General features: G+C 42.0%; 1 protein-coding gene across 2 annotated transcripts in view; it reads right to left on the reverse strand.

Moving 5' to 3' along the window:
• prkd2 (protein kinase D2) overlaps positions 1-20067 on the reverse strand; it is a 37672-nt gene extending 17605 nt beyond the window's left edge. Inside the window, exons 1-2 of one of the 2 annotated variants that reach the window (XM_039826511.1) lie at positions 19760-20067; positions 19037-19332 (exon numbers count right to left, since the gene is read on the reverse strand). In XM_039826511.1, the coding sequence (XP_039682445.1) occupies positions 19037-19327 (291 nt within the window). In that variant the 5' untranslated portion in view covers positions 19328-19332; positions 19760-20067. Of the gene's footprint in view, positions 1-19036 lie in introns of both variants that reach the window. The other variant, XM_039826502.1, reaches the window with a different exon arrangement.
• Positions 20068-24264: the final 4197 nt, after the last annotated feature.

Genomic DNA, 24264 nt, shown 5'->3' on the forward strand with positions numbered 1-24264 from the left:
GCTTGTCCTCGCCAAAGACTTAACTAACCTTTCTTCAAAGGCTGGATGCTGTGTTCTGTTCAGGATGCGATGAAATGATTTTCCATCGGATCAGACTGAGCATAAAGCAAAGGAATCAGGAAATGTACACAGTACAACGAGAGAAAGACGATTTCAAAGATTCTTTACTTCCATTCGTTTGTCGTACTCAACTATTTCAGTTCCGATCCATAAACTGTGTTTTTGTTCTTCTTTTATTTACTGTGTGTGCCTTTTTAAAGTTTAATTAATTGTTTCAGTCATTTTTCAAGCAAAAACGCCTAAAATTAGACGGTTTTCAGCTTCTCAGATGAACGTTTTTGGGTTCTGGACTGCCTGGCCAAAACAATTCATTGAGATCACTTTGGGCTGTAGGAAATTGTGATGAGTATTTTTCACAATTTTTTGACATTTTATTTAAACTTATTGCCACATTAACTGATAATAAAAAATAATTAGTGGCTGCCCTGGATTTATTGCACAGTAGTTACAATAGTTGCAGTCAAGATTTATGTTTTTTTAAAGATTTATTTCATAAATGTATATTATTTTATGGATTTTATATAGGTCTACTGTACAGTATGTAGAGTTTAGATTTATAATTTACATTGTTATTAGGACAATGAAGGAGCTTATTACAGAACAATAATCAAACTAATAATTTTTTTGGTACATTTTTGGTTTTACGACTGCATTATATCTACATACTCTTCCCCCATTAAGGAAAATAGGACACAACCGAACTTTGATGCACACGTTGCTTGGATTCTAAGATAGCCAATCGTTTCATGTGCAATCCTCATTTAAACAGTGGGTGGTACACTGGGACTGATGGTGTTAACAGGAAGTTTTTTTTTTTTTTTTTTTTAATATCAATTATTTTGTGTTTAGATCCTTTTGTGTGAGCGTGTGTTTTTAATAATGACTAGATTGAGTAATCTGGATAAATGTTGAACATATTGACGTTATTGACGGTAGCAACAGCACACGGAGACCCACAGCAACAAAAAGTGACAGTTGCACTCACTCGGTGTGTACACTACACACACAAAAACATTGTTCATCGTATCATATCAGCGTGATGTCATGGAACAAGGCTTTTGTGAGTGAAATCTGAGCTCAAAAACATTGTATTCAAACACGCAGACACACACATGATGCCACAGTGCTGGCTGTCATTTCCTATCCTCTGTGCTCATATTCTGTTGGTTTGTTTACCACCTCTGGTCATATGATGCAGTTCACAAAAACAGAGGTAAGCAGCTGTTGAGATCGTTTGCATGAAGGGCAGCAAGTGCAGACAAAGTTGCAAAGCATGCACATTTTAGAAGCATTAGATCATCTTGTAATGATTAAGTGCTCTGAGAAGTAAATGAATTACTCAAGGACAAGTGAGACAAAACTTAAGAAATGTAACTGAAAGGACATGCAAGGAAAGGAACAGCAGGAGGGCCATGCAGGGTTTTTCTCAATGCTTCAGCAACAGGTTAGCATCACCTTACACAAGCGCTGATGCTTAAAACACAAGCACCAGAACCGCTGTCCAGTTGAGTCGGTCGAGTCACTTAGACCTTGAGGGCCTGTCAAACGGCTGTGGAGCACGGCTTCCAAATATAGACCCTCTTTATATATAAAGACGCTGCATGTCTGAAGAACAAAGACTTTTATGTTGTGCTGAGAAAGCCGCTTGCTTCTGCTTTTCATCCTCCCCATCACTTCCCCTCCAGCAGCTCAGCATGAGCCACCTTTGACCACCAAGCCGCACAAAACACACAAGCACGCACACTCAGGCACACACACTCACTCATAATCAGATTGATGCAACAGCCTCAGTGCTATCTAACCAAAGGTGGATCAGTTTATAGACATGCAGCAAATGTAAGTAGCTACTCATCAACAAAGTAAAGATCAGGCCTGTATTTAGTTGAACAACTGATGGAATTATTCTTATAAAAAGGGTATTTAGGCAACCTTACAGAGGTAATTTCTCCTATAGTTTTACTTCTTGTAAGGAAGCAAAATGGCTCAAATAAAAGCAACTTGTACAACCTGTAACGTTGTGAATTCACACAGGGAGCATGATACTTGGGATATAACTTATACTCTACCAACTGATCTGTAAGTTATTAGTGGGGGTTGCTGGTGGTTTCTTTGACATCAACACATCGACATGTTTTCCCCCACATAAAGGTAAACTACTCAATGTCCATGACCTAACAAAGAAAGGACTTGTCTTACTGCCTTGGGCCAGGAGCCTTCACTGCTATATTGTTCTCAGTACCATTCTACACACCATATACAGCATTGTTTTTAGTTATTTATTTAGTAGGTAGAAGTAGTGCCAGTGGCATAAGTAAATGTTTTTGTAGAGTTGTCATCACTAGCAATGCTACAAGTATTACTGTTACCTCCACAACACAGGAAACTGAAACCTTAAGAAAGTGGTTTATAGCTCTTCAAAGGTGTTAAGTAACATGCCTACACACACACACACACACACACTAGGGCTGCTCGATTATGAAAAAAATAATAATAATCACAATTACTTTGGTCAATATTGAAATCAGGATTATTTAACAGATTACTCATTAACATTTGGATATAATGGATAGTTTCCAGGGTATAATCTGTTAGTGTCCTTTATCTCACAGAAAGAGATCTTTGGATCAGAATAAAATCTGTTTTACTACTGTGAGTCGGTTCAGCTTTACAGATATCACACATAACGTTACACAGCTAATGAACAGTTCCACAGACATAACACTATGTGCATCTCACATCACATGTTCACTCACTATGACCACTACTACTGTCATTACGAAACATTGTGCCAAAATATCAACAATAATGTCACAGTCAGTGGGCTTATTTGCTAGCTAACCTTATGGAAAAATCCAGCACATAGACAGTACCTTAGAGCAGTAACGTTACGTGAAACAGGTGATTTAACGTCCCTGCTCATTTACATACAGTTTAACAACAAAACTAAATGCTGAGAGAACATTACTATGTTTTTTCATGTTGTTTTTGAGCAGTATGCCTATGCATCCCCACTAAGCTGGAAAAAGGTTTAAACAGTAAGTACAGCGGGGTGGGGGGGAGGCAGAGGGACCACAGGGTTAGCTAACGTTAGCTGTTCCCAGACAACTGAGTTGGTTTTGCCTTTTTTTGCTCACCAAACGCTGCTTTACTCGCGCTGAGTTTTTAAACGGGTGTTAGAATGATTATATAGGGTATTTCACACTGTTCCTTATAGTCTCCTAATGGGGTATGTAATTAGATGGGCTGAAAATGGCCTGGTTGATATTTTATTGGCCCTTATGCATCCCTGTGTTTTGGCCCTATTTGTAACAAGAGCTTTTCTTCCAAATATGGTATGGTCATGAATATTTAGATGAGCTGCGCGCTGCTTGGTTGAGCCTTATCCCCGTACACACACGTAGAGACGCGCGCTGATTGGTTGAGCGAATCGCCATACACACGCATTAGAGACGCATGCTGATTGGTTGAGCGAATCCCCAATACACAATACATTCTATCACATATTCTCATATTCCAGACACTGCAATGTTTCGTTACCAAATTCACTTCTAAGACTTTTTTATGCGAGAAATCAACTATATAAAGCTCAAATATGGGCCGATCCACGAAAATGGATGGCTAATTGCAAATTTGGTAAAACTGTGTGTCAGAGTTGAGCGGCCGGTGCTGCCTGTGTTGTTGCCTCGCCGCCCGGCCTGACTTCCTCCACAGACCCCGGCCTGCTGTGAGCTCGATTGAGCTCCAGCACGGCTGGCAGCCCACAGCACCTCATACCCGCGCAAAGTCACCGTTTAGGCTAATGGACTAGCTACCAAACGCCGCTGCCCTCACAGAGCTCCAAGGCCTGCAACTCCTCTCTTCCTGCTAGCTAAATGGCCCGTGTGTGAGAGTGAGAGCGCGGTCAGCGAGCTTGTTACACCAGCAATCTCTTACCACATGTTACACACATGTCACGCCACTTATACAACATCTAACTAAATGTCTTATAAAGCAAACGGTGTCCGATTTCAAATTAATGAATATTTGTGAAGACTAAGTGTTTCGTTAGCTGCGACTGTCCCTTCAATCCTATCTATGTGTAGCTACAAATCACGGATAGTTAGCTTCATTTTTGGTCGTAATTCGAGTATATTTACAGTTTGAATTTCGTCACGCCACTTATACAACATCTAACTAAATGTCTTATAAAGCTAACAACGGTGTCCGATTTCAAGTTAATGAATATTTGTGAACTGTAAGGGTTTCGTTAGCTGCGACTGTCCCTTCAATCCTATGTGTACAAGATTGCGGCTAGTTAGCTTAATTTTTGGTCATAATTCAAGTATATTTACAGTTTGAATTTCGTCACGCCACTTATACAACATCTAACTAAATGTCTTATAAAGCTAACAACGGTGTCCGATTTCAAGTTAATGAATATTTGTGAACTGTAAGGGTTTCGTTAGCTGCGACTGTCCCTTCAATCCTAGCTGTATGTAGCTACAAATCACGGATAGTTAGCTTCAATTTCGGCGTAATTCGAGTATATTTACAGTTTGAATTTTGTCACGCCACATATACAACATCTACCTAAATGTCTTTTAAAGCTAACAACAGTGTCCGATTTCAAGTTAATTAATTTTTGTGAATTCCAGAGGAATTCTAAGAGGAGGCTCTAGCTCTCATTGATAGAGCTCCGTCCAGCCGCAGGCTCTATTAATGAGACTCACGGACAAGCGGCGTTTATTTCCCCAATCGTTTGTATAAATAACTCAACACATTATAATTACACACATTAAAAGAGTAACTGGAACCTGTGGTAACAGATTGCTGGCGTAACAAGCTCGCTGACCGCGCTTTCACTCACATACACCGGGCATTTAGCTAGCAGGAAGAGGGGAGTTGCTGGCCCTGGAGCTCTGTCAGAGCAGCGGCGTTTCGTAGTCCATTAGCCCAAAACGGTGACTTTGCACAGGTATGGAGTGCTGTGGGTTGCCAGCCGTGACTGAGCTCCATCTACCTCACAGCAGGCCGGGGTCTGTGAAGAAAGGCAGGCCAGGCGGCGAGGCAACAACCCAGGCAGCACCGGCTTCTGAACTCCGACACAGTCGGACAAAATTTGCAATTAGACATACATTTTTGTAAAACGGCCCATATTTGACCTCTACATAGTTGATTTCTCGCATAAAAAAGTCTCAGAAGTGAATTTAATGGTAAAATAGCAGATGAACAATGTATACAATTTCTGAGATCTGCACGACCTAGATTCAGAAGAATAACTGATCTCAGGTCAGTTGCCTATGTAGCCTATGCAAATGTTGGGGCGTGACAAACACAGAGACTAGAGCCAAATGAGGAGGAGCCGCAATAGGTGACGTCAACTATGGGGCTTGTTGAGATTTGCCCGTTTTCAGAGGCAGTTTCAAATCAGTGGGATGTCAGTGGGATTTAGAGGTTCTATGTATGTCCTAGTTACCCACTAAACTGTCATTATTCAACTATGACAAGGTAAAATCAGTTTTGCATTCTATCACCCCTTTAAATTCCAGCGGATGATATGCCGATATGCACACGACTTGCCTCCCTGACTGGCTTCGGGAGGGGCGGATGTGCGCATGAACGTGTCATTCAGAACACAAGACATGAAGATATGGGAGATCAGGAGACTGTCATAGGGATACCCTGCTGAGTGATGAGAATACAAAGAAGAACAAAAAACTGCAATATCAACTATTAACTAGGTTTAAGAGCCATCCAACCAGTTAAAGACGTCCCATGACATGGTCAGCATTGAATGTATAAAGAACTAAAGTTATGAAACTTGAAACTGTTCTTTGCAGTTGTTGCTTCATTTTTTTTAATAGTGTATTGAAGAACACCTAGGGGACTGAGATGATACAGAATGACAGGAGCTGGATTTATGTATACATAGTGGAGTAGGCTATGTTACAGATCAGGCCAAACTCCAATGATGACAATGCATGATGAACTGAGAATCTGCATGGATAAAATACAAAACGTGCGGTGTGTGACTCAGCTCTGTAAACAGTGTGACCTCTATAGCCCTACATGGTCCTCCACGCTGATGTGTTTCTGCAACAGAAGCTGGCTATCACAACAGGAACCTGATCCAGACATTTTATAGTCAAGAGGAAACACGCTGCATCCCTCCAAACAACAGACATTGTTTAAACATCTACGTTTTACTATGTAACAAAGCATACAGCCTCCTTGTGTTCACACTCACATTCTCTAGGATCATGCTGGAGGGTTGTGATGCACCTGTACTGTGTGTGTGTGTGTGTGTGTGTGTGTGTGTGTGTGTGTGTGTGTGTGTGTGTGTGTGTGTGTGTGTGTGTGTGTGTGTGTGTGTGTGTGTGTGTGTGTGTCATAACTACCTCCAACCTTGTTAACATGTCAAGCACGGGACACAGAAAGAGCTACCCCACCTTTTCTGAAAGTGATGAAGTGTTTAATGAGGGGTTGCCGTGGCAACATTCATTTAAAGACGTCAACGCTCTGCCCTCATTAGCTCTCACAACTTGGAGCAACGCAGGAATTTTTCCCTTTGTGCCGACACTGTTAGCAATGGAACAAACGTGGTGATGCCCCGGCGCTCTATTTTTAACCCCAGTGAGGTCACACGCTGACGAAGGGATGGCGCAGACAACAAAAATGCCCTCCCTGTGCCCTCAGTCACCTGTAGAGTCATGCTGGCTTTAAGAAAACAAACACAAGAACGTGTTGTCTTTATAACACTCAAAGAACGCATTAAGTCACAGCAGTGAGTGACAGCTCTGTGCCAGGAGGACAAGGAAATAAATAAGACCCATGACGTCTGGGCTTGGCCTACACAAAGTTGGAAAACCCAATGAGGATGAATTAACACAGAAAGTGTGTACACATTGATGGACAACTGAAAAGGTGCGTGACATGGTGCAGTTCCCCATGCTCTCATGATAACGTCATGCTCCAACGTCATGCTGCCTGCAACACAAATACCCCATCATCATCATCAGCGGTGGATGATCTGAGTCTTACGGTTTCTTTCTGTTCAACACCGTCAACTCTCCTCACATAGACACAAACACACACTGAATACACAGACGTAACCACACAGGAGAGAAAGTGTGTGAATACATACACAAGTGGTAAGAGGTTCAAAGCTAGTTGAGAGCTTGTGCAGCAGAATATAGTTCATCAATGGAAATAATGAGAATCCATTCAGCCTGATCATGATCTTTGCAAAGAGACATTAGACACCTCATGCAAAAGCTCTTCCTTGATTAAACAGGTTTCCTGTTGAAATCTGATGCTGGGGAAGGACATAAGTGTAAACTTATGGGACATATATTGGGGAGGTAAGGGCAGTTTTATGTATTGGATGAGGATAAAAATTGGGCGTGCAGGTCGGTGTGCCTGTCAAAGCCCAATGACTTTCATTTCCCCTGACTCAGATGTTCTGTGTGTATATAATCAGGTTTACATTCCTGACCTGCTGGTTTCTACATACCAGAGATAACCGTGTAAACCTGCGAGATTGGGAGTGTACACACAACACAAAATGTAACAGTGTATTTATAAACATGCATACACAAATGCATCACCACTCACACACACACAAACATTCATACCTCGTAATTTCACAGTGAAAAATAAAAAAATCAAGCGCATGACCCAAAGAAATACTAACAACCTGGGTTTAATACACATTTACAGACAGAGAGACAGAGAGACAGACAGACAGACAGACACAGACACAGACACACAGACACACACACAGCATGTTTTCTGAATAACACAAAGAACCTTTGAGTCCAGTATGCATAAAAATAAGTAGTCAGATAAGTTTTCAAATGGAAAAGAAATGGCGGGATGGTGAAATGTTATTTATGCTATGAGAGCAGGTAGATCAATTTCAGATCAGAGTACATGACAGTGAAAAGACAATCAATCATACAGTTGTTAGAAATGGACAAAGTTCATAGAAAAGACAGGCTTAAAGAGCCTCGTACAGTGGTTGAAAAAGTGTGCGTGCGTGCGTGTGCGTGCGTGCGTGCGTGCGTGCGTGCGTGCGTGCACATAGCCAGAAAGTGGAAGAGGCTTAGTCTCAAGCAGGAGCACAGGGACAAAGCGTCTCATTCTGCTCCAGGCATCAAGGAGGACGGGGAGGTAACATGAGAGCCGTGACCAGGCATGAGAGAGGGGTCTGGGGATAAAGGAGACACGCACTGCTATTCTGAACCAGCCTTTGTTGCTAGAAGCTCCTGTCTCCATCAGCCCCCATCCATCCTCCTCCACCTCTCTGTCTTTCCTTGGCTTGATTCTGAGCAGGTAAGCCGATAGGAACCTTGGATTCAATCCACTCATTGCGATGAACAAGTCACTGATTCATGGCAAGAGGGAAAGACAGAAAACAGGCCTTCATAAGAGAAGAGACGGCAAGTCTGGGTGACGAGTGAAGAAGGGTATAAGGATGGTTGGAAACAAACTTATTAAGCCAAGAAAGTTAGAGAATCGACAGGAAGTTATGAGGGATACAGCCCAAGTCATTAAAAAAAAAGAAAAGTGTGTAAAGGCATATTTTCTGAAGTGATATTAGGTGTGTTGAAATCCAAATATTGTATAAATCTTCAGTTAGTTGCTAAAAAGAAAGTGAAAATCCATATGTTTCTATAAGCTACGGTTTAAGAAATGGTGAAGAAGTTACAACTAGACACAATACAAGAACTCCATTACTGCCTTGCAATGTGCAATGTTATGTTATGGCACATACTGTAGTTACATTTGGTCATTTTAATTTGGCATATTTAGGTCTACTGTGTGTTTAGCTGTTTTGTTGCTGGAGCAATACAGGATATAAAAGAATTATCATAACTTATTTCCATCACATCAGTTCACCAACTCTATCACTGTTGTTGAGCAGAAAAACATGTATCTTACATTTTTGTCTGTGTAAAGTGCAACTGCTAAAAGCACATATTTGCAAACAACATACTTAGAAGCAAAGAACTAAAGTCAGTACTCCTTCAGGGCCATAAACTGGATAGAGTGAATATTACAGACTAGCTTGGTCAGTTGTTAGCCTACATGTACCTTAATTAATAAATTGTCTCCGCAGAACTGACAGAAATTAATGTTTTTATAAACAGTGACAATCATGTTGAAATAGGAGGAAAGCAGGGCAGCCTAACTTCTCTGCATGACTGCTCAGGAATTATACTGTGATGATCCAGTCTCCCAAGCATCTGCCTCTGTTTTGAGTCATATCACATCAGAAAAATTCCCTGTATTGGTAATGGTGCCTTCAGATCTAAAGGAACCAACAACAATAATCAAATTAGTTATAATTATAGAAACTGAGAAAGACTTATGAAAACACAGGTGCTTCAGAGGCCTGTGGTGACATCCTGCTACAGTTACATATTACGAAACTTTATTCCAGATATAAAAGATACTTTTTTCGGCACACCACCTCACTGATTCGCTCTGCCCTTCATCCCTTTACTGCCAAGGTTAATAATCATCTACTACTTGATGGATTAACAAATCTACCTTAACGAGATTAAACCACAAAGGCGTGGCCACGAGGAGAACTTTCTCCATGGACACACAAACACCACAATAGGCACATTGCTGCACTCTGAGTCATCCCCTTTTTCTTTATGCCTGTTCCCCTCTTCTCTCTACATGCATTCTTTCTCTCCCTCTTTGTACTTATCTGCTCTTTCTTATGTGTGGCATGGCTTTAGATCCTAATTGAAAGTGCTGGAGGCTATACACTGAACTCAGTCATATGAAAAACGTGTGGTTACATTTATGGAGCTGAGTTGCGGTCACTTCAAATTCCTGAAAATTGTAATTGTAAATCCACCATTAGCCAGGCTAAATGCTTCTCCGCGTTTTTAGTCCTTGTGCTAAGATAAGCCATGCATCTTCTGGTTCTGGCTTGATATTTAATGGACAAAATATGAGTCGTGTCAATTGTCTCATCTAACTCTTAGCAATTCCTCTTGGCTCTGCATCTAGGCCTTAGATAATCTAGGCCATGACGAGAGACTTTGTCCAATCAGGTCATTTCAGAGAGAGAGAGAGAGAGAGAGAGAGAGAGAGAGAGAGAGAGAGAGAGAGAGAGAGAGAGAGAGTTCCTATTGGCTGTTCTGCATATGAATTGCCTGAGCGACAAAGAGGGGAGAAGGAGAGCTGCAGGAAAAGGGCTCACGGCATGAAACAGGGCTGAGAGTAGCCTATAAGCTGTGCTTGAAGTATTAATAGTATTAATTGAGTTCATTAATTATTCTTATGTTGTATGTAAAGGAATTGTGATTAGTACATAACAGAATTAAAGTCATTATGGTGAATGTTCAACCCCATGTTGACATCTAAAGGCCTAACTGATGGAGACATTACTTTTCCAGTTGCTTCGTCCACTGACCAGTCTTCAATATTGATGTCATGTGTTTATCTACTGATGTAAGACTGTGGTTTTGCCCATTTCCCCTCATAACTGAGCATCCCCTGAATGCAGACACACACACACACACACCTCACCATGTGTCTGGGCCACACTGCACACTGTGCCCCAGACCAACCCAACCCACCCTGTTAACCATCACACTGAGCCCATTGTCTGCGGTCTTCCCAAGAAGACACACACACACACACACACACACACACACACACACACACACACACACACACACACACACACACACACACACACACACACACACACACACACACACACACACACACACACACACACACACACACACACACACACACACACACACACACACACACTTGTTTCGGGACCTGTATCGATGTAGCTCTGTAGCTTTGTTATGTCAATGTGCTTCAATATCTGCCTCACTTGAAATTATTGTTCTCTGCTGTTTAATGGCAGTCACTGTGTGCATGCGTGTGTGCGAACGTACGTAAGTGTGCTTCTCTATCCTTGATCTCCAGCGCTCCCCCTCCTCTCAAAGAACCCTGTGTTGGGCAGTTTCTCTGACATCAGAAGAAATTCTCTCGAACTGGTACAAACTCTCCACATGCCACCAAATGCTGCTCAGCTCTGCGGCCCCCAATTGGATTACGGCGCAAAACCGTTTTTACCGATGCTAATCGGCAGATTAGTATCATAAGGTCTCATTTGCTAAGCGCAAGAGAAGGAATGCAGGGGTCCGAGAGGCCGAATGGGCCCCTGAAACCCATGAATGACAAAAATAGTTTGGTCAGGTCGGCCTTTAAGGATAATTCTGCTTTATTACAACTTTGGTCTCATTTTACTAGTTTTGGCCATCATTTCTACTGGTTATGAAAACACTGTACAAAAAATAATTGTTCTGGGAAAACGGCGACATCACTACAATGGAATCTAATTAGGCAAGACACACAAGTTGTGTCGAAAATGTCCATAACCATCCCTCATTGCACAGGAAAACAGCGTGCACTGCTTGGTCCACAAAACCATGCCAAGTATGGTATGTCAAAGGTCTAGTCGAGCCAAATAAATTGTATTTATCTAGCCCAAAATCACAAATTTGCCTAAAAGCAAGTGCAGTTCGTGAAATCCCTGCAACCACCTGAAGGCAGCAGGACAGATGTGTTGATAAATCTGCAGCCTCTGATTGGAGCACAGCAGTTGTCCACTGAGTTTACCTTGATTAAAGCACGTGCAAATGACACCAGGCTGCTACAGAAAAACCCCATGCAATAAAACTGAAATACGGATTGATGCGGTCACATAAACGGCTTCATCGACATCTTTTGTTATTTATTTCTATCATCATTGAACAAGTTTAAATGAGATGTGTGATGCTGTGTGTGCCGCTCTTCTTGCCATTCCGCACCAGACAACGATATGGGTTCCCGTTTGTTGAGCTGTTGTTGTCACGCATCACTGTGATTGGCACAGCTGTTTTAGAGCAATGAGACCAGCAATGGGACTTTCTCTTCACCAAGCCCTTTTGCTCTTTGCGCTGCTGCACATGAACCAAAATGACAGGTGTACGTTGCACTCGTCGTGCGCTTGTGCTATTCAAATAGGGCCCTTAGAGTCTTAGTATGACTATGGAAAAACTGCAAAAGAAAGACAAAAGTTAATGGTGAACAGGAAGTCAGTCTAAACTGTGATGTTGATGGTGTTTACAGCAGCTCGTTTTTAGTAATAATTACTGTTTGCCTTTTTATTCTCTTCCAAAAGAAATTTGACCAAACAATGGGGTTTGTTTCTAACCTTTATAATATCATTTTTGCTTGTTCGGACTTCTTTTTAGAGATGTTGTTGCGAATAGAATAAGTGAGTAGAATGATACCAGTAAAAACAATCGCCAGAGGCGCCCAGATAGCTCAGTTGGTAGAGCGGGCGCCCATATATAGAGGTTTACTCCTCGACACAGTGGGCCCGGGTTCGACTCCGACCTGCGGTCCTTTGCTGCATGTCATTCCCCACCTCTCTCTCCCCTTTCATTTCTTCAGCTGTCCTGTTAATAAAGGCCTAAAAATGCCCAAAAAATAATCTTAAAAAAAAAACAAAAAACAATGGCCACAACTACCAACATAAGACCTAAGACTAGATCATTTAGGGATCACAATCTCAGCTTGTGCTCAAGATTCAAACCCTTTAAATCTCCATCTACCGTATCATCCCACCACAACCGCCTTTCTCTCACTCTAATACACGTCCCTGTCACTGGGCTCCGGCCAACAGTGCATGCTTTGAATAATCAAATGTCCTTGTGCGGACTAAGCTTCCCCCAACAGTCCGGAGACACCAGGCCCGGTTAGTCATGCAAAGCTGTTCCGCTACCATGCAAATAGTAGCATAAAGAGAGAGACACACACAGTGAGGGAGGGAGAGAGTTATGGGTAAACAGAACTAATACATGTTGCTGTGGGTCTACCCCTTTTGAAATGGACACCATTTCCTTTATAGCAGTACAATTTTAGTAGCCTTTGTGAGGTTTAAAGCATTTGGCTAAAGCTGCTGCATTTGGTCAGCGGCTGCGTTATCGTCACTCAATCATCAAACGTCATGCTGCCTGATAAAGGCGTGGTTTGTTCTTTCACTTGTATATGCACTTGCCAGTGTCTTGCTAATTGACTGGCATTCATTCATTGACCAACAAAGGTTTGGACTGATAAGCAGAGTGCCCAGTGGCTCCGACACATACAGGAGGCTTTTTAATAATCCAAGCAGCAAGACAAACCCCCCCCCATGACATTAGATCAGTACAGTGAACAAAATTAAGGCAGCGTCCTCACCTACAGCAGCGCTGAACATAGAACTGTGTTGATTTCATACAAACAATACGACCTTGTCTGTCACACTCGGCCTTTGTCTGGAAAATCAGGGTCAACTGTTACGTTACGTTACTTTACAGTGTGTGTGCGTGTGCGTGTGTGTGTGTGTGTGTGTGTGTGTGTGTGTGTGTGTGTGTGTGTGTATGTGTGTGTGTGTGTGTGTGTAGAATACATGTGCAGGAGAGTGAGGTAAACAGGAGGTGGTGTGTATGATCCCATTCCCAGGGCCAAACTGCTTCTCCAGGGAGAGAGATAAAGAAACAGACCCTTCCAAAACGGAGGTGGAAACAATGGCCAGGGCAGGGGCTCTCAGCCACAGCTGTGTGTGTGTGTGTGTGTGTGTGTGTGTGTGTAGTTGCTAATATTTCTTTGTGTTTTTAACCATCATAACTAAAGAACAAAAGAAACATCTATACTCATTTATTTACACCAGTTAATAGAATCAGAGAGTTTCTCATTACAAAAAAATTTATTAAATTAGAAGTGCTAGTCGAAGACTGAATGTTCAGTCGTTTCTACAGCAGAAATGAGTTCTCGTCAGTGTGATTCCTGCGCGTCCACTGCTGGATTCGACACAGCTTGCTGGCTGCAAAATGTGTCATCACAGATTAGTCTGCGGACGTGTTGAACAATCCAGTAATGTGAACCACAGCGAACGCTGACAGGACTCAGCAGGTTCTCACACGCTGACACACATACGTAGTAACACACCCGCCGACGTGAAGTAACACACCCACTGACTGGAGGTTGTTAGTCAGTCTTGAAAGAGCAGAGCTGACACACCTTTTGGCACTAGGTGAAGGGGGGAAATAAAAAAGCCAGACATGACCGTACAGTATGTTAACTGTATCGTTCTGTAGATCCTGGCATTACCTGTCACCAATGTCTAATATTTACTGAAAAACAGGGATCATTCTAGCTGAGGTAAAGTGGGAGTACAGGATTTTTGACTCATCACTTCCTAGAAAGTCTATGTCCTCCAAACCTGTATATGTACAACCAGACAAGAGTGTGAATTTTACTATATTACAGTAACTTACTTGAAGTGTGCGCAAGATGGCAAAACATCCTACAGAAAAGGTGAGGGCAGTGGCAGTCGGTGGATAAGTGCAAAAAAAAATTTTTTAAAAGGAAAGTGGATGAATGGGAGGTGAGATGCGAGGAGGAAGAGGATGCAGAGCGTGAGAGGAAGTTGGTGATAAGGCAAGCAGAAGGGACCGGAGATGAGCAGATAAGGAGAGGAAGTACAGGATCTAAAGGGAAGGTAGAGAGGGCAAGGCACGAGAGGGGGAAGAGGGAGAGGAGACTATTCTGTTAGCTAAATGAATTTCTCTTAATGTAGTATTTTTTCCAACATTATCATTACTCATAAAAATAGAAATAATCTATTCAGACTATATACATTTTCAGGAAACATCTCACATAATATGAACAATCATTAAATCATCAAAGTCTAATCTTTAAGCTATAGAATAAGAACACTGTAGATCGGGGGAAGGTGAAATGAGAAAAAGAAATAGCAACTGGGAAAAGAAGGGGATCAGTGAGGCCTGTCCAACAAAAGAGCAAATACATCAGAGCTGCATCATGGTTGAATGGAGACAGACCTCTGGTTTCCAGGCCACACTATTAGTTCTTGTTCCATCAGGAGGAGGGGGTTGGGGCAGCTGAGGTAGGCCGGCTAAATGGGATTTTGGCAAGCACAGTTGCCAGGTATACAGCCAAGCTAGGTTTGAGAAAGGTGTGAGAAGTGTGGGGTCTGTGTTTATGACTAAAGGTGGATTTAGATTTTTGGCCTGAGAGACTGGGCCTAATGATCAGATCAGGGTACTACAGACCTGTAGGACGGCCATTAACATTGGCGTTGGAAGTTAAAGCCAGGGGAGCGTGTGCTCCTCCTCAAAGAAGTGTTTGGAAAAACGTGTCCATGGAACACAAGTAGGGAGCCTGTGAATAAACAGAACCGGTGACTCACCATTTCTGGGATGGGAGAGATGACCGTGGGCGGGGGTGTGGGGTACCACACTGCCTTCAATACCCTTTTAAACACCCCAATGTAGGCATTCATGCGTGTGCACACACAGTCCAACTCATGTGTCGCAATCAGTTAGCCAGAGCAGGACAAGCTGTCTATTGTCCAAATCTCACACCTAAAGCTGTAGCCCCTAGCAGGGCAGGCATTCTGTATGCAGGGGATTTTGGGGATTGCGGAGTGTGGGAATAAAGGTACTTTTTCGGATATTTTTTCTCTTGACTGATTTTCAAAAAAATCTGAGTAAAACTCAGGAAAGGACAAGGAATTAAAATTGCTCTGGACACAATTACCTAGGGACTGCATTAGTTTTACCAAAGCAAGACTGAAATACCATTTCTTATACTCAACTTTTGAACAATAGACATTACAGACACTAGACATCTAGTAGTTTATGTTATACTTTAATCCATCCCTGAGGGGAAATTCATGCTCTAGTCTGCATTTGACCCATCATTACCATTTAGGAGCAGTGAACAGCTATCGTTGACTGAGGTCAGAGCCTTGGTCAAAATAAATGCCGGGAGTATCCTAATACATATCTTTTTGGATGGAAAGAAACACAGGGAGAATATGCAAACTCCACAAAGAAAGACTCAATGTAATCTGCGGTTCAGTTATTAAACTATCAATCCTAATGCTTAAATACACGTGTTATTATTGATTAAATCAACCTATGTACTTTCAAATAAGATGCTGAAAAAGTGAGGAAAAACCAAACCATAAAAGAAAGCCAATTTGTCTTTTTTTGCTGACAAGGGAGTACTTTTCTAAATTAGATGCTGTGGAGCAAGAGCCACAAACAGGTACTGGTACCCAACATTGATATAGGACTCTGCAGAGGAGTCAACATTTCTTTCTGTGTCTAAAAACACAGAATTTTTTTTGTCTAGATTGGTGTTACCATGTTAGAAGCACTGAGGGATTGTGACCATTATACACAGTCTTAATGTTGCCTAGGTTGTTTATTAATTACCCTTAGTACCACTTTTCTGCTTGTTAGACTGACCTTTCTACTTCCTGCCTTACATCACACACACCACACACACACACACACACACACACACACACACACACACACACACACACACACACACACACACACACTCAAAATGCCTTAATTTGCCATTTACATATATGGAAGCAGAAACAAAAGCAGTGACACCCTCATCTGAATTGTGTTAAAATTACAGCCAGCTGACTGGTTTAAGCATTTGGAGTGACATAGGTGTTGCTGCCCTTCTTGGTACATAGATAGGAGCTGTTTCTTGTTTTTTTGTTTTTCAGGAGGTGTAATGAAGTTAATTTCTTTCTTGCATATTTTCAAACTGATCCACGAATAAAACGTATTAAAAGAAGTCTAAATCTAAATGTATAGACACCTATAAAAAGCCTTCAAGCAGCACTGTCTCCTTGTCACATTTCTTTCAAAAGCTTTCCATCTGTGTTTTGGTCCCATGTGATTCTGATGTACAACAACATGTGACTCACAAAAGGTAACTGGCTGGTTCATAAAGGTTCGTAAACCTGTAGTTCTTTATCTGGAACTTTGAACTTCAGGACAGCTCAAAAAAAAGCATTGCAAATTAAAATAAAGGCATACAAGTCTCACTGAATATGAAAAAGACAAACATAAGTGCCTCAAAACCCCAACAACAACAACAACAACAACCTATCTTACATTACACAGGAGAGTTTTGGTTTGTAAAGGAAAAAACAAAAAAAAGAGGAAGAAAAGAAGATGAAGCCGAAAGTGAACTGGACAGGCCGAGAGTTGCAGCTGATGTTTACATTTTGATGACTGTAAGCAACACCTCCAACCATATCTGTTCTAATCATGTGGAAACACAGTTGGAAAACCACACTACAGCCACTGATCTCAGTCTCAGTACAGAGATCCAGCATCAGTACAGCTGAATTATCTTACTAAATGAAACCAAGTACATGCCAGAGAACCACTTACTGTATATGAGAGGAGAGAAAACAAAGACTGTTGTGCACAAGAACAGATTAGCAGAGTATGTAAGCTGAAGGGAGAAAGCTACCAGTATTTCTTGGGACGATTTGTGATTATGGGGAGTTTTGCTAAGCTGCTCTGAGCAAGCTGTGGAAATCCACTGCTCTAAACACCTACCAGCCTAATTGGCAGATAAACACATGGCCTGCTCAAACTACCACGCCAATGTAGGATAATGTTATCTCCTGCATTTGAATGGTGAAAATCTGACATAGTGCTGGTAGTTTTCAAGTACTGTAAAGACTATATTTCCCATAACACTAATTGATTCCTGTTGCAAAGAGGATGTCACTACTTCTCCCCACTCCAGCTCATTTTTGTTTTGAACTTTTCTTTTTTAGTTTAATAAAGAAGATATATTTGTTTGAAGTTATTATTCCTACAGATCTTTTACTCATCCTACTACTACCTCCTGAGAAACCTAACTCAGCAGTTTGTGCTGAACCTGTAAAAACTGTAAAACACAGTTAAGAGGCTGAAAAGCTTTTGAAAGATAGCCATGTTTGTTTTTGAAATGTACACTAATGATTCAAAGTGAATTTTTATAATTATATTTTAATAAAGTTAAAATGCGGAACGCCACATTTTATATACAGCTGCAAAATTTCGAGTGGTTATAAAATATAATTCTGCTGCCGATTTAAGTATTTTTTTTTTAATATATATATATATATATAAATATATAAGGCCAAGGCCTTGTCCTTCAACCTGGTTAGAAGACATTTGACATCCTCAGCAACACAAAGCTATAACTTAAAAGTGATCACTGACTAGTAAAATAAGTAAAGAATTCAATATAGTGCTCAGCAAAGAGACGAAAGTTGGCCTGGTGGGATCAGTTCTTTAGGCATGAGATGCAAAACCGCTGGTGTTGTACTAAGGGGAAGTGAAAGAGACTTTTACCCATCACAATTCACAAAGAAAGGGCACAGGTGTGGAGCACAGTGGGATTAGGCTATATCAAATGCAGATCCCATTAGATCTGCATTTGCTCATGGCTCCTCAGTTAACTGTCTGCTTAACTGATGAAAAGTTAAGGTGCTCCTCAACATTTGGATATTGACTTCCTTTTGTTTAACTGCATGTTGAGGCATGCAATAAGGTAAGAATTCATGTTAAGTGCTGTGATTATTGACCTATATTTCCTGTTTCATGTTCAGCACATGCATGAACAGCCAGATGAAAACTGTCTCAAACACTGAGGCATCAAGCATCCCTCTACTAGATGTGGCATAACAAAGCCTAATTGAACACCGTGTTCTCCCCCAACTGTGTTAGGGGAAAAAAACACTTATTGCTGTAATTAGAGTTGGGCAAAATTGTGACATTTTGCACATTTTCTCAGTCTGTCACAGCTGTCTGTTAAAATACTGTCTGCTTGCATGTTTAAACCCTTTCATTTACCCATGAGAATGGAAGAGTGTATGAAAAGGTTTTTGGTGGAGACACAAAAACAGAGTGAAAGATAAATTAAGAACCCAAACTGTTCATCTGACAAACAAAAACAGATATGAAAGTTTGGCATGAGAGCCTCGTACATAACTAGCTATCCACCTGGAGAAAGAATACGCTCAGTTTAACCTGACAAGCCACCCTTCCCACTTTGCACACATGAGCCCACACACATACGTAATTCCTACCTTGGTGTCAACAATGGAGCAGGCAATTTGTTTCACGTAGGCCAGGTCAGCGCTCTGGGGCATCAGGACAGATTCTCTGGTCAGGCCTATCTGGATGATGAAGGACACCCCTGCTGGAGTGGGAGGCAGTGAGGGTATCACTGCCCCACCAGGACCATGCCCGAGTACCATGTCCATCATAGGAAAAGCACCCTGAGCGGGCATAGAGGGCATGGATATGGGCATCCCCTGCTGCATCACAGCTGAGCCTGGTGGTGAGGAGCCCCCAGGAGGAAAGAAGACCTGGGCCATGGCCCCTGAGGACATACAAGGGCTAGCGTTAGCCATTTAGAGTGTTTGTTAGCTGCCTGTAGCTCTCAACATACACACTCACAAACACACGGCCAGGTGCAGTCTACAGTTCTCAGAAAACCCACAATCATTGAAACTGTCTCAGTGGAGGAGAGAGGGGTACACACGTTGACACATGGACAGACAGACACACACACACACAAACACACACACACACACAAACACAGAGCAGAGAGTCCCGGTTCCTCTGTGTCCTGTGTCCACCCCCTTCCAGTGGATCAAGGAAGAAACCCTTATCCAGGAAGTTGTGTTTTATTTGCCTCCTTTCTGCCACTTCTTTCGTGCTCTCTCGCCTTCTGACTCCTGTTATTGTCCCGGCATGACAAGCAAGCATGAGCAATGTGTGTGTGAGAGACTCGTGAACTCATCCACCTTCTTCCCTCCTTCCCTTCTCTCGTCCGAAGAAGTTGCTCTGCAGGGGAGAAAGTCCAAACTTGATTGTGAAACTCCAGGCTGTGGGAGAGAACAAACATAAACAATAGCAAACTTTCTTGTGCCTCTTCTCCAGGCTGAGTTACAAAATGGCCTCCTTAAACAGGAAACTGTGAGAATGCAGGAGAGTAAGAGACTGCACTCCTTTTACGAGTCTTGCCCTGTTTCAGTTTCAGCCCCAGTTCAGTCTTTTTTTGTGAAAAAGCACACACAGAGAAAGAACTAGAGAGAGAGAGCCGTCTGATGGTACCTCCCTCTCCCCCTCCCTCCTGCCCTCTCATCTGTGATCTTGCCACAGCCAGGGAGGAAGTAAAATGACTGACACAGCCTGAAGCCAATAGCCTCTCAGACAGTCCCGCCCTTTGACTCCCTGGCTTCTCCTCCTCCCTTTTCCTCTTTCTGTCTCTCTTCCTTGCTTTGGGCTTTTTGGTCTTATTTGCTCCCTCCCAGCAAAGATCCTCTTACACTGCCTGAGGGGGCAACTCCATGCTGAAAAACCCTCCCATCTCTTCTTCATCCTCCCTCTTACTGCATTAGCCTTTTCTGTCCCTCAATAAAATTCTATTTTGTACCTTATTTTTCCATTATAACACATTTTCTCTTTGCATTCTTAGTAGACATACATCTGCCAGACTGCTGAACAGAACCACACCTATTGCCGAGTTGTTTTCATGCAAAGTTGACCGCAAGTTTAAGTAAAATAGGGAACTTTCATGGCAAAGGGGGGTGGTACTTTAAACACACCAGGATACACAATATGCTTAGAAATGAGGCTGGGTTACCACAATCATCAGCATGACTGTGACTCTGCACCACTAATTGTATCTTACATTGCAAGCATGCAGATGAAAAATTATGACTTTTTTACCTTTGGTCATGAACACCTCCCTACATTGTAATGCAAAAATTCACTAACCATATTAAGTTTGTCATTTTACCTTCACATCACGCTTCTCTCTGTGAAGCCATCTCACAATTTCCTATTCAATAAAACTAATTAACCAGAGGCAACTGCACTCTGCTGATGTGACAAGAAACCTTAATAACTCATCAGCTGCAAATAGCATTTGCTAGGATCTACTTTCCACCACAAGAGGGCAATGTTTGGTAGAGATGGATACTGAATAATTAATTCCTAAATAGAGATGAGGCCATAGGGCTGCTTTGTTGCTTTTTCACCTGGAGATTTGGCTTCATATTACAAATGCACATATAACCACAGTTTAAACAAACACAATCAGGTGAAGTGTGGTGATATCAATATGTTCCATTAAGGGAGGAAATACATATCAACTGAATATGTTTATGTGTGTAGGCTGAAAGATAAATCTTACTGAGACAGGTGCTGGAATTATAGAGCATTTACAATGTGAAAATGTCATGATGTAATGGAGAAAAGTCTCTAAAATACACTCACCTAAAGGATTATTAGGAACACCTGTAGGATTTCTCATTAATGCAATTATCTAATCAACCAATCACATGGCAGCTGCTTCAATGCATTTAGGGGTGTCGTCCAGGTCTCGACAATCTCTTGAACTCCAGACTGAATGTCAGAATGGGAACGAAAGGTGATCTAAGCAACTTTGAGCGTGGCATGGTTGTTGGTGCCAGACGGGCTGGTTTGAGTATTTCACAATCTGCTCAGTTACTGGGATTTTCACCCACAACCATTTCTAGGGTTTACAAAGAATGGTCTGAAAAAGGAAAAACATCCAGGATGCTGCAGTCCTGGGGGGCCAAAATGCCTTGTTGATGCTCGAGGTCAGAGGAGAACGGGCCGACTGATTCCAGCTGATAGAAGATCAACTTTGACTCAAATAACCACTCATTACAACCAAGGTATGCAGCAAAGCATTTGTGAAACCACAACACGCGTCGCACAACCTTGGGGCGGACGTGCTACACCAGCAGAAGACCCCACCGGGTACCACTCATCTCCACTAAAAATAGGAAAATGAGGCTACAGTTTGCACAAGCTCACCAAAATTGGACAGTTGAAGACTTTAAAAATGTTGCCTGGTCTGATGAGTCTCGATTTCTGTTGAGACATTCAGATGGTCAGAGTCAGAATTTGGCGTAAACAGAACGAGAACATGGATCCGTCATGCCTTGTTACCACTGGGCAGGCTGGTGGTGGTGGTGTAATGGTGTGAGGAATGTTTTCTTGGCACACTTTAGTCCCCTTAGTACTAACTGGGCATCGTTTAAATGCCACAGCCTACATGAGCATTGTTTCTGACCATGTCCATCCCTTTATGACCACCATGTATCCATCCTCTGATGGCTACTTCCAGCAGGATAATGCACCATGTCACAAAGCTTGAATCATTTCAAATTGGTTTCTTGAACATGACAATGAGTTCACTGTACTAAAATGGCCCCCACATTCACCAGATCTCAACCCAGTAGAACATCTTTGGGATGTGGGGGAACGGGAGCTTCGTCCCCTGGATGTGCATCCCACAAACATTTCTAAAGAATGCTTCCAGCACCTTGTTGAATCAATGCCACAAATAATTAAGGCAGTTCTGAAGGCGAAAGGGGGGTCAAACACGGTATTAGTAGGGTGTTCCTAATAATCCTTTAGGTGAGTGTATATAGATAACCTACTTTTTGAGTACAGTCAGCCACTGGGTAGCACAGTTAAAGCTGGTAGGTAGGATAATGTAATCAATTAATCTTGGTGACACAGCGCCTAAACTGAGATGGGGCAAACTAAAGGTAGGCTCTCTCAAAACCAAGTTAAAGAAATTCGTCTTCGCTAGTTTCAGTTATGAAATGGGCTGGCAGCCAAATCTCCATGATGAGTTTACTCATCATGAGGAGGATTACTCAGCTGTGAAAACAGCTATAGGGTGTTGAGTGTTCATTCTTGACTTTGGAAAAAGTAGTCTGACAAAAACAAACAAAAGTATGTTTTAGGAATTTTAACAAGGTATTCGAATTTTTCAACGGTTGGAGTTTGACAGATGTGGATATTTTCAGGTATGGAGGGTCTTATGAAAGAGTCTATCAAGGTGTATTATGGGCAAGTCAAGTGTGGCATCCAGCCTTTTTAGAACTTGACAAATATTAGGACTAAAAGGAAATTCCAGTCTTTGATGCACCAATTTTAACCATCCTTTTTTAAACTTAAAGGAGAATTACGGCCAATTTCTACCTTAATCTTGTTTGCTGGATGTCACAGAGTACTGTTGATAGGGGAAAAAAAAACTACCAAAATCGGTGCTAGCAAAGTGGAGTTGCTGCAGCTAATGGCCAGAGCTCCCAGTTAGCTAAAATGCCAGTTGTGGGGGCATGTTCTAAAGAGTGCCTTTGTGTCTCTTAACAGACACAAAATGCAATTAAAATTTCTGTGCAACATGAACAGGGCCCTTACGTGACAACATGATGCGTTTTCAACTCAGACATTGTGAAGACACCGTTGTAGTTATGAATATAACATTACCTCCACAGTGGTTGCAGCAGTCTTCATCCTCGGAATGGCATTTTTCTTCAGCCGGCCCCGTTGTGTTGTGTCTGTGTAGTCATCCTTCTCAAAATTCGCTGCAGATGCGGTGATCTTTATCGCGTAGTACTGTATGGGAGTTTGCACATCAAGCTGAAGTACAACTATCCACAACTGCAGTATCTCATGGTCATGGAAAGGTAGACTATTAAAGTTTAGGTACTTGTATTTTCTCATTCTAATGCCACAATTCGGAAAGGCACAAACGCGAACCATTTCTTTTCCACAGTAGATCAACTATTCTTACTCCAAACTTCTTCTCTTGTGAACACCTCCGATCTTCACTCTTCACACACTACGCTCAGATCTCAACACTACTGCTTACCATTTCCTGCAACAACTGAATTCCCACTGGACTTCAGCGCGAGACTAGAGCTAGCCTTCAGTAACGCTATTACTGTGCAAGCCACAGGCATCATGTGGACCGTTTCCATGTAGTTACATAGTCACTCATATGGTCATAACCACTTCAGTGCTCAATTACCTATTTTTGAGGGGGAAATATACTTCAAGCTTTCGTCGCAAATGCATGACCTCCGTGATAGACTATTCTGGGATTTCGGTGAAGCGACCGATGGAAAAAGAGGTAGGTTACAGTACAAACTTTGAATTTAAACGGTTTCTTCACAATGTCTGAGTTGAAAACGCATCATGTTGTCACGTAAGGGCACTGTTGATGTTGCAGACATTTTAACTGCATTTTGTGTCTGTTAAGAGGCACAAAGGCACTCTTTAGAACATGCCCCCACAACTGGCATTTTAGCTAACTGGGAGCTCTGGCCATTAGCTTCAGCAACTCCACTTTGCTAGCAGCCATTTTGGTCGTTTTTTTTTTTTGTTTTTTTTTCTATCGACAGTACTCTGTGACATCTAGCGATCAAGACTCAGGTAAAAATCGGCCGTAATTCTCCTTTAAGTTTCTTAAATGTTCCTC

This window comes from Perca fluviatilis, chromosome 2 (genome assembly GCF_010015445.1).
Source record: "Perca fluviatilis chromosome 2, GENO_Pfluv_1.0, whole genome shotgun sequence".
NCBI classification, from domain to species: domain Eukaryota; kingdom Metazoa; phylum Chordata; class Actinopteri; order Perciformes; family Percidae; genus Perca; species Perca fluviatilis.